General features: G+C 40.0%; 1 protein-coding gene across 5 annotated transcripts in view; it reads right to left on the reverse strand.

Moving 5' to 3' along the window:
- The window catches only part of LOC144037523 (signal peptide, CUB and EGF-like domain-containing protein 3), a 114,098-nt gene that overhangs the window by 9,050 nt on the left and 92,869 nt on the right, over positions 1-12,179 (reverse strand). For all 5 annotated transcript variants that reach the window (XM_077549078.1, XM_077549070.1, XM_077549063.1 and 2 more), the window contains 5 exons: positions 7,103-7,219; positions 1,368-1,490; positions 1,158-1,274; positions 761-856; positions 552-668 (listed from right to left, as the gene is read on the reverse strand). In XM_077549078.1, the coding sequence (XP_077405204.1) occupies positions 552-668; positions 761-856; positions 1,158-1,274; positions 1,368-1,490; positions 7,103-7,219 (570 nt within the window). The remainder of the gene's footprint in view (positions 1-551; positions 669-760; positions 857-1,157; positions 1,275-1,367; positions 1,491-7,102; positions 7,220-12,179) is intronic.

Below are 12,179 nucleotides of genomic sequence, written 5' to 3' on the forward strand. Positions count from 1 at the left end.
AATCCAAATGCACTCGCGAGTATAGAGCACCTCCGGGAGTATTCACAATGTGACTGGAAATGAGCAGTGCATCGTCTCAACTACCGCAACGTGAGCATTCGGCATTGCTCGGCTTTACTTGGCTACCCGTTTTCAAGGTACGTTCGGCTTAGCTTGAGTGTTCGAACTCCGAAAACGAGTTCAAACTCCGAGGCATTTTTTTACTCCGATTTTTTTGGTTGAAGTCCGAATTGTACGAGTTTCGAGACGTTCAAACTCTGAGGGTCCACTGTATTTACATTCAGCATATTAGCCGGAAGCTAATTGTGTATTGCTAAAAAGGTACAGTAAGTACTCACACTAATTTGGTGCCAAAAAAGGCTACAATGTACTATTGTTGCTTCTCAACATAGTGTATTGGAACTGATTTAGGAACAATTCAGACCAAATATCTAAGGGTTTGGAGACATTGCATTTTTGCAAAATTTCTCAGAAATTTTCTACCCAAGTATATGATAAATGACTTGAAACAATCCATTTTAATATAACACCAAACCCATGTAAGGGCAGACCTGGTCCGAAAGTCCGGCCCCTGTCCTCTGTCCTGCCAGTCAGTTTCGGGTGCAGGTGGCATTTGGCATTTTTAATCTTGAAAGACGCTGTCTGCTTCACTGGAGGCGCCAAAGTCTCTACAGATAAAGACAGCCAATGTAGGTAGGACGCATGCAGCTTTCACAGTCAACACAAGCGGCTGCGGAGTAAATGATTTGGCGGGCGGCACCTATGCAGCTCTGACTGCTGCTGGAGTTGAGCCGGACGGGGGACTTCCCTCTGACGATGGGGATGCCGCAGCTCACAGAGTAGCTGTTGTCAGACTCTTCAAGAAGACACACAAGCAACATTGAAATACAATACAATACATTCTGATTGAATCATTAGTTTTTAGTTTTTTTTCCTCCCCTAAATTTAAGTGCAGTGGTTTACAATATAATTATCATTATTATTCTTTTTTTAGGAATAAAACCACTGCATTGTTTTTAGTAAGAGCTACTACGTTACTGCATTTGACCATTGGTCATGGTGGTGGTATTTGGGATAGCTAAGTATTTCCGAGGTGGCACTTGGAGAACCACTGTTGTAGCATTTTGTCCCGGTTCTCCAATAGGCAGCAAACATACCTGCCAGATAGTGTGCCTTGGAGGCACAGGTGAGTGAGCAGCTCTCTTTCTTGCCCGTTTTGCTACAGGTGAGGGTAGCCTTGGGGGCGACAAGGCCCGGAGGACATTTCACTAACTCTGAGGAGAGATGGAAGACAGTACTGTAGAAATTAAACAATGCTGTCAAGAGTGGATTTCCCTTTACCACTAGAGGGCAGTGCTGCTACATACCAATACAGTCTTTTCTGTTCCAGTGCAACTTGTATCCAGGTGGGCAGGTACACTCGTAACTCCCCAGAGTGTTAATGCATCCATATTTGCATCCTCCTCGGTTTATACTGCATTCATCAATATCTGAAAATGGAGGATACGTTGATTGGATTTGCTTTGCAAAAAATAGACAAACATTTTTTATTGATTAATTTGAGTTTATTGCTCAGGAACATTTTATTTTGGAATTGATTCTTTTTAGTGGCTTCTGTAGTTCAAACGAGTTCTTGCTGACGTTGCTCTAACAACATAGCTGCTGACAGCGAGGAGGTAGTTTAAAAAAACATACACAGTCAATATTGCTAAATTGGGGACTTTTCCTACCTCTCAGTCCAGCGACTGTGTTTTTGAAAAAGTGCCTAACTTTAGAAACAGCCAACATGAGCGGAATCATTGTCACATTCTTTTCCGTATGATTCCTGGTGAAAGGAAATCACATGCTGAACATTTTTAAACACATAATTTATACATTGCAAAAGGAGTGATTTATTGACATGTTGGAAACTTTTGACCCGAGGTACAGGCTTCTAAACCACAAATATTTTGCCAAGGTCTTATTGCCTCACCTGCTACAACTCTAAACAAGAAAAAAAAAAAGTTGAAAGCTGGATGGGGTGCGGTGTAACTCTAACTCTTACATATGACCCAGCCGGCCGTGCAACTCTATGTTAAATTGTTAAACATACTAAATAAGAATGTATACATTTCTTAAGGAGTGTTATAAACATGTTTTGACAAAAATGATAGGCCTATTTCCCCCCTTTTTTTCATTTTTTATTTGTAAAGAACAAAAACAAAACACTTTTATTTCAATTTTTCTGTGGAGGTTAAGGCAACTTAATGCTGGGGGGAAATAACTTGCTGGAAAAAAAAGTTTCAAAGTTAGTTTGGCTTTGGAGAAATAAAGCAAATCCCAGAATATGGGCTGGGTGGTGGGAAAAAGATAAGCAAATTTTGTTTTCAATTACGTCACTGTCGTTTGTTTTTTCAGTATGCCTAGTGGGGAAAAATCAATTATAATCAGTGTGTGGATTTTTTTGGTGTGTGTGTGTGTGTGTGTGCGCGCTGGGGAATTTTATTTTAAGGCCATATCATCCAGCTCTCATTAAAGCAGATTGTTAATATACTGTCCATCTCACTTGTCCATCTGACATTTGAAGATCAATATGTAGATAGAGTGCTTCTCATTGCTTAAATTGTTTTGTAGCTGGTACAGGGTCCACTTACAAAAAAATTGGAATTGGGTACTTGGTGGACCTGCCGTGTTCAATGCAGCCTTAGTGTATTCTTTATAACTGTCAGTCCAGGGTGGAGTCACTAGGATGGGTTCCAGGCCCTTCTGTGACCCTGAACGTGATGAGCGCGTTATATAAAATGGATGGATGGATGGAATGTGCTTGCGCAGTTGCAGTCCACAGAGTCCACTTTCAATTTATTGGTCAAAACATCTCAAAGAGGAAGACTGAAATCACCCTTAATGGTAAGCAGGGAATGACTTAAGGGGCAGAGCAAATAAAGGTGTTGGTAACATTAGGGGAGCAATACAAAAATAATCATGATGAATGGCACCTATTTTATGCTTTTCAGGACCTCCTGCGACGTTGAGAGACAGAAGAAAATGGACTAGATGCCACAGAGGAGGCGGAATTTCCGACTTCCGGGTTTGCGACGTGTGGGCTGCGTCGCAGTACTTGCGCTTCCGCCTTTGTGCCCCTCGGTTGTGCGTTGCCGTCGACGGGTGCGAGGCTGCGAGTGTGTAGTGTCTGTCTCAGTGTCCGAAGCATTTCAGATAGCCGAGAAGCGGTTGGGGGGCGCAGGGGTGGGGGTGCGAGTGGCCAGAAACGGCGCTGATGTGTAAAACCCGGAAGTCGGAAGTCCGTGGCATCTACCCCATAAAGAGTAGAACAAACTGATAGAGATCATGGCAGGGATTGATGAAGCTGACTGTTGATGTGAAATGCTCCACCTTGTCTCATTCAATCATTCACCCCAAGTAAAAAAAAGAAAAAAGAAAAAAAAATTGTCTGCATGCCTCTCCATTCCGCGAAGAGGATGATGACTTCATCAAGTGCAGTCTGCCAATGTGTCGCCCAGAGCGGCTTGGAAACATGGCGAGAGATGCGCTGCTTACCCTCCGCATCAAAGCACTCGATTTAAAGGACGAACAATTCTAATGACTATCTGATGGAAGCGGCGCTCATCTGCCAAAAACTCTTGTTTTGACTTCTTTTATTTTCTTCCATACTTGAAATACAATTAAATAAATCTCCGCTGACCTTTCTGCAAATCCCTTTAGGCCTTTTTCCCTTTCAAGACAGAAGAAAAGACAAATTTAAATTTTGAATTGATGCCGACACCATAGAGAGTGGCTGACTTCATGGAATTGGGATGTTTGGTTCAATTTAGGGAATATTACAATCTGCTGAAGTGATCAAAGAAGGAGAATTCTTGCCAAAGACATTCTGATATTGTCCTCAGATAAATATTAATGAAAGCACACACACGTTTGTTTGCACCCCAGGAATCTATTTGTGCTGAAACCAGGGACATTTTGAAACACACAGGTCTGAAGTCACAATATTTTCTTAGCAGATAAGCAAAAAGCAAGCGGATTGTTTTGCTAGGCGAAGAGGAGAATGGCTTGCTGAACTCTCACTTGGGAAGAATGCCGACGGGTCGCGGCACAATACTCGACAGCAGGTCAGCGACCTGACTGGGTTTGTTGAGTGCGAGCCGGTTGTTAAACACTGAGCCGGGCTCTCGGCTATATTTTGGGCTTGATGAAGCACAGCAGGGGCAACCTAAGCTTAGATATGAGCGGCAAGTGAGGACACACATCAATAAATCTCCCGGGTTATCTAATAGTTCCGACAGTGGCGATGAAAAGCCCGGCAGAGCCATTCATCACCGCTTCTCTAAACAATGGTAGCACGTCGTTTATGTCGGTGCGCTCCATCATGAGAGGAAAAGCACTACAAATCCAATGCTGGTGCTTTTATTCCATCAACAGACAGACAGACAGACATTTTGCAGCATGAGCCAACACTAGAATTTTGGAACCTTCTTATGTGTCACATGCCCCTCCCAGACTCACACTTATTGTGACATTGATTTATTCGCATTCATGCTAGACATGCACAAGATTTTGGAGTACGGCATAGTATTGATACACAGTAAATTTTGTAGAGTAAATTTGACTCTAAACTGAGTCGATTTGGTCCCACTAAACAGAGTAAAATTTACACTTGCAAGAGAGTAAAATATTCAGAGTAAATTTTACTCAAAATATTTTTACTGTGTATGAGAACATTTGCCTATCCCATAAAAAAGGAGAGAGTTTGACTAAGTTTGACTAGTTTATTAAAAAAAAAAAAATCACTCAAAGGGTTGAGGAACAAACCCACTTCAGGTTGGGAGACCGCCAATCTACTCCCTGAGCCATGCCACTCCTACTGTGTGTTAGTATATTACTCGGCAGCTGGAATCTTCGTACTTCTTAATATCATTCAAACCCAAAAATGTATAAATAGTTTTTTTTAATACTTTGTCCTTCACTCACCAAAAACATATTTATACATTTTTTTATGTTTTCTTTTTTATGCTAGAGCATACAGGGTTTGATACAGCTTCTGACATGAAGTGATGGCTTAACGCAGGGGTGCTCAAGTTCGGTCCTCGAGAGCCTCTAACCAGCCTGTTTTCCATACTTCTCTCCACTAACTCACCTGATTCATGATCAGGATGGCTATCAGGCTTCTGCAAAGCTTGCTGATTAGCTGATCATTAGATTCAACTGTGCTGCAGGAGGGAAACATGGAAAACAGGCTGGATAGGGGCTCGAGGACCGCACTTGAGCACCACTGGCTTAAAGGAATTATAGTTATTACAAAAAATGGCCAGCAGGTGGCAGCAGAGTATAAGAGATCAGCCAGGGCCATGTTGCAACAAGCTCTTTTTGCCAGTGTTTTCAACAGGTTTGTGAATAATGATGAAACTTAGCTATATTCTAATGCTAATTGCTGCAAAACAGATACAAATACACTTTTTCCCTGATGAAAGAAGAGACTCTAATCTTTCTTTTGGTAGGTTCTATGTTTTTATAGTAATAGAACAGAATATTATGTGGGCCTTGTAAAATCAGTCAAAATCCAGTAAAACAGCCAGGAGCGAAGGGGGTTGCTTCAGTGAAAATGGCTGGGAGCGAATGAGTTAAGAGTTGTTTTTAATCTCCTTTTGGATTCTAGCAAACAGTAGGCATAGCTCAGGTGGTAGAGTAGCAGTTGCCCAAGCTGAAGGCCGTGAGTTCGTTCCTCAACCATTGTGTAACTTAAAAAAAATAAAAAATAATAAAATAAAATAGCAAAATGTACTCCAAACATTTTCTTCAAAAAGTTTCTGAGTGCAAAAAAACTTTACTAGGTTATTGTCATGGGATAGGCCAATTCTCTCGACTCTCATACACCCTAAAAATACTTTGAGTAAAAGTGTAAATTGTACTCTGTTTAGAGTGGACCAAATAGACTCTGTTTAGAGTCAAATTTACTCTTCAAAATTTATTGTGTGATATTTAATAAACTAAACGTTGCATTTGATTTCCTATGATGCATATTTGTCAACAAAGGCCCACAATGTTGTTATGTCATCACAAGAATTTACTAAGCGTACCGAAAGATACACAGTCTAATAAAAAGAGGACAAATTGAAAATCAAGTACATTTGGGTTGTGCGTCTCTGCTCTGTGGCCGGCCAGGTGTGTCAAACTAAGACCAAATAAAAAAAAAAAAAACGCGATGCAGACAGCAGAAGATCCTAAGCAGTGATATGCGCAAACTGAAAGGGACGCCTGATGTGCTGAGGCAGGCCTCTTGCTGCATGTCAGGAAGCTGTGACACGTCCACCCCTCAGAACATTCACACCTCCCTACTGACTCTCTCGTCTATCTGGTCCACAGTACTGGTTGTCACGGGTCACGCTCCACCTTGAAGTAAAGTAGCCTAACACTTTTTTGAAATCATGTTTTAGTCCATTAACGACAGCACAAATCACCTATGCTTTACATTGCTGCCAAGTGTAGCGTCATCTTAGATTGATTTCCTGCCTTGCGGGCAGCCACCTGTTTCTGCTCATTTGAGTCGATTTGGAAATCAACTTGCAAAGACTTAAACCATCTTGAGCTGGGTAATCCATCACGGCCAGCATTTAGTTACATTTTGTCTTTAGATGCGGTTGCATGCAGGGACTTTTTCGAGTTGATATTCTCAATGTGGTGACATTCAGATTAATGAGTTGGACGGCGTAAAGACTTTATACCCTGAAACCATGGAAATAAACACATCATGTTGAATTGTTGGTTTAGAACTCTTAGGACTCAAGAGCTTCTCAGATGAATCTAATTACTAAACATTTGTTTATTTATTTCAAAAGAACGCTTCAAGAGTCTCTTCAAGGGCAACCAGGGCATCTGGCAAATCTTCACCTTCATACACATGGAAGTTTCCAAGGCATGCAGCTTTAAGCAGAAAGCTTCGACACCTTTTTATGAACTGGAATAAATGAGTCTGATTGTGGTAGGTTCTCCCTGTTCAATATGAGAGAGACTCATTGAGGGTGTGAAGAGGCGTGAGGTTAAAAGAAAGTGTGATGGACAGAAGATTTACACAAGGACTAATAAAAAAAACAAAGCGTAGCTGGCTTACCTCCGCAGTGCGCCAGGCCATAGAGGACGTAGCCCTTGTGACAAAGGCACTGGAAGCTTCCTGCAGAGTTGACACAAAAATGGTCGCAGGCGCGGTCAAAGGAGCACTCGTCAATGTCTGCACAGGACAAAGAGAGAGACAGTTAGAAATGTTGCCATCACTCATTCACCACAAAGAGCAAGACCCGGTCCACTTTCCTCTCTTTTGTATTGTTTATCATGTATTTGAATGGAGCACATCAAAATAACAACAGCAACAATCTTTGGTCCCATGTCTGTTGCTGTGATTGCCCTCCTGCAGTTACTGCGTTTTCCATTTCGATGCGGCGAAATGGAATTTTCAAAGTACACTTTTGGAAATGGCGAGTGGGAGCAGCAGGAGTCAGCTGATAATAGGTGCCCAAGTGCATTTTTTTTCTTTCCTCTGAGAGCCTGTCAATCCCCCTCCCCATCGAAATATACAATAAAGGCCTCAAGATTGCTTTGCACTCTCATATGCCAACGTGTCATGTCAGAGTGACAGTTGCTCAAAAAAAATTAAAAAAAATAATCAAATGAGTCACTTTCTGAATGATGTGCTCCTGTAAAACGTGTGCAACTTTTATAAGGCAGTCACTTTGGGCTCAAGGATCATTGTCTTGTACAAGGAAATCAATGAAAAGGGTTAAATATGGACCATGGCGGCGTCAAGCAACATTCATGAAATGCTCACTTTCGTGATTTTTCCGTAGCCTCATTCATCTTGAATTTACTCTTCTCTAGGTGTCCTGCCAAAGAATTAATATGGGGACAGAGGTCATCTGGCCATTCCGGCCTGAGGCTTGAACCCAAGCGATCATAAGGCTTTCAAGGAGAGAGATTTGAGTGGCGTGAGGTCAGATGGGACTGATGCTAAACGGGCCTAGCTCACAAGTTCTTCCAATTCTTCTATTTCGCTGGGGTCAAGCCGAAATCTCATAAATCACAATTTGACAAATTTCATATCAACATATATATACTTATGGTCATTCCACACAGGTGGGTGTCATTTAAAAAAAAAAAATTGACAAATGTTGCAAATGGCTTGCTCTCTTTGATGATGCAATGTTCATGATTGAACAAACATGTTGTTTTCGTTGTCTCCTAAAAAGTGACAGTTTTGAAGTACAAGGTTTTGGCCCAACACCAGAGATGCGCAAATCTTCAAATGAACTACAGTATTTACAACTATAATAACGTTTTTCATAACACCGTGCAAACTAAAAAGAGAATTGTTGAACCAATTTAAGATCACAAATTGAATTGTTGACCAACTTTAATTTGTTTTTACTTCAATTGGTAACACATGATTGAATAAAGTTAATCCAAAGTGAATATATCAAGTTTATTTAATTATGAATTCATTAAACTTAATATATGTTTACGTTTGGATTAACTTAATTCAAGTGAATATATTAAGTTTAATGATTTCATAATTAATTAAACTTCTTTGTAATCTTAAATTGGTTCCTTTGAGAGTGCGGTGAATACATTATTTAACTTTTAGAGCAAAAATGGTTGCCTCCACTTTCTGCTCTCTACATTGTTATCATATGACATTAACTCATTCACTGCCATTGACGGCTATAAACGTCAAAATTTTATTTGAACTATTTCTATTAGTTTAACTTTTTTTTATGAAAACCTAGATTTTTTTTATTGTACATTTAGAACGGATATAACATTTGTGATTAATCATGAGTTAGCTATTGAAGTCAAGCGCTAAATTAATATAAAAAAATTTAATCACCTGACGCCATTAAAAAAAACAAGAAAAAATTATCAAAAATTAGGGGCATCAGGCGATTCAAATTTGTAATCGTAATTAATCGCATGACTTCAGTAGTTAAATCACGATTAATCACAAATGTTATATCTGTTCTAAATGTACAATAATTTTTTTTTTAGTTTTCATACACTAGTTAACAAAAGTGGGGGAAAAAAATGTTAAACTAATAGAAATAGTTCAAATGAATTTTTGACGTCTATAGCCGTCAATGGCAGTGAATGATGACTCCTTGGTAACTGCTTCAGAAATGGTCAGCTTACTTCAGGTCATTCTATTTGGTTATCAAAGCAGAGATGGAGATTTGGTTTGAATATATTGTAGTGGGATGTTGGGCCATGGTCACCCGAAAATCGTGAAAAACATTAAACCATTTGCCTTCACACATTTGATAGAAAGCTGTTCAGGTGGAAGTTTTTCAAATAAGTGTAATATATGGACACCCTTGCTGTAGAGGTATACCTTGGTACAACTGTCTGTAAAGTGTTGCACAATAATCACAGTATGAAGACTGGTAAAGAACTGTGACCTGTAGTGAACCAAGGTCAAATCTTCCCCGTGTGGACTTCTTGAAGCTTTATTTGCACTTTATTTGTCTGAGCCATGATGGGATTTAAAGAGTGCTGACTAAGTTAGGTGTTGCAATAGGGGATGTCGATGCACAACTTATCATTATGTAATTTATGCTGCTGAGTATACTTTCCAAGACATCTGGGACTCCCACAACCCTTATTTACCAGTCAGCTCAGGTGAAGTATGCAGGACGTCACAGAGGTGGAAACATTACGTGAGCACTATGATTCCTTTGGTGTGGCCAAAATCACAATTTGGGATCAAATCAATAAATCAAACTGTAACCCATAATTTCAGCCACAAGTAAAAAAAAAAAGAAAAAAGTGTGAGGTAATGCCACTTTAGGTAAAAGACGTCCCGTGTGAAGAACGTGTCCCGGACTGCCCTCACATGGATTAGAAGGGAGAAGCAGACGAAACGCACACAGCAGGGCGTTGAGTTTGGAGGAATGCTGGCAGCGGTTCAGCAGACATGCCCCATCCTGATATATAGGCCACGGTCCACTGACAGCTAGGAAGCACCGTGACTGTTTAAACCGAGATAACTTTACAATTCAGCTTACACATCTCAACACCCCACAGAGACACTAAAATGCTATTTAAGTGTATTTGATGCCACGGAGGCCTCAGCATCGACTTACGGCAGGGCAGGTCACACTCGGGGTGTAAAGGTGGCCTGAAGAAGCAATATCACTCAGCTTTTGCACACTTAGCTGCTGCAGAATTGGGTTAGTCAGCTCCACACCCTTTATCTGCTCATCCCAACTTCATAGAACACGTTTGGAAAAGCTATTTTTGTCATAAATATGAAACAATATGAAAAAGGCAACATTTACGATAAATCCCAAAGATTAATATGAATAAGAGAATCCATTTGAGAGGTGTTGATCGCTTTTGTTTTCATCTGGAGCTAATTGAATGTGTGAAAAAAAACAAGATGAGTTAGACAGAGAACGGTGAGACGTTACAAGGACGAAACAAGGGCAACGTTGTTCCTAAGCGCACCCAAAGACTCATTTCATAAAAACGAAACGTTGCTTTATTTGTGCATACACTCTGCACGTTTTCTCACTTTTCTATGTGAGGCTTGAAGAGAAAAGCCTTGTTCCAAAAATATGAAGTGACAAGAAAGTATCTGAAGCACACGGAGAGACGCACTGTTTTCTTTTCGCACACATGATGTTTATCTGTTTGTGCTGGAAAGCAAACGCAAGAAGACACTGATGTGAACCAGGCGGCAGAGTGATTGGCCACATGAGGAAAAGGCCCAAGATTAAAGAATGGCATGTCTTGTGTTTTTCGACTCGGCATGAGGCAGAACTCATCTCAGTAGTTCCAGCCTGCTTGCTGTCTTCTACCAGATGTTCTTGAGGTGGCTTGATTTATCCAACAATGAGAGGTTTTAGGGTCGCAATCGTAATTTCCAACACCGGTGTGCCGCCACAGCAGACGTTGTTTTGTTTGTGGCCTGAGCTCCATAAATGCGCAAGTATATTGTTTGCTTTAAAATTGAAATATGGAATTTAAGTTGTTTTGTTTTTGTGTTGTTTCGTTGCTGCATTTGTGAAGTGTAAACTATGCTTCAAAAATGGCCATAATGAAAATCATTTGATTTGCATTCAATGCGCTCACAGTCAAATGTTTTTTTTTTGTTTGTCCCCTACAAACCTTGTTTAATTGATTGTGTTCTTTGTCTTTTAATAGACCTTTTGCACCATCACATTTCTATTTCTCTCCAAATTTAACTGCCAAAAGCAGGTATAGTCGGCATTCCCATTAATATTTAACTGTATTACCCAATATTTAATAATAATAATAATAATAATAATAATACATTTAATTTCTAATGCCCTTTACATTTCAGAAGAAATCTCAGTGCTACAGGGAAAAGTATACTGTATATATTATATTGACATTAGGGTTTATTTTATTATTTGTTTTGTAGAAGTCAGGGCACCAAACAGTGAGTTGAATGACTTAAAACGTTTGTGTAAAGTGTTAGTGCGCCTACTTGTTTGCCCATGTGTGATGTCACGTCAGTATGTGCTAGCATATTATTTAGGCTAGCATGCTAGCTAATACTGTTAATAAGCCACATGTGAAGGTTTGTTTGTTTAAAAGGGAAGTCAACCCCCCATTTTTTTGACAATAATATGTTCTATGTAGCCCCACTAGTCTAAATATGTTATTCTGTTTAATATTACGCCAGTGGAATATGAGTTAAGCTACAAAATCCAGCCGTTTTTATCCATCTCAAGGGCGGCCATTTTGATGACCAATCACAGCGCAGCTTCAGAAAACAAACGAGCTGTGATTGGTCGTTGAATGAGCCCTGAGCAACTGTGATGTCATCTTCAGTCGACAGCAAGTGGCAAAATGGCCGCCCCGAGATGGATAAAAACTGCCAAATTTTGCTTCATAATTCCACAAATGTAATATTAACCACAATGTCATGTTTTTAGACTAGTGAGGTCACATATAACATATTATTGTCAAGAAATGTTTAAGGTTGACTTCCACTTTAATTTAATTACTCAATACAGTTGTGTTTGTAACATGGGTTTGTGAAAGTGTACATGCTAGATGCATGGAGTTGATGCCTTATGGTCCTCTCTGTTCTAAGTAATTTGCTACCATCTTTTGGCTTCTATACACAATTACAAACCTCTTTTGGGGTGTTGTCAATTATTTGCAAATCTTTG

Source organism: Vanacampus margaritifer, chromosome 1, assembly GCF_051991255.1.
Source record: "Vanacampus margaritifer isolate UIUO_Vmar chromosome 1, RoL_Vmar_1.0, whole genome shotgun sequence".
NCBI lineage: Eukaryota > Metazoa > Chordata > Actinopteri > Syngnathiformes > Syngnathidae > Vanacampus > Vanacampus margaritifer.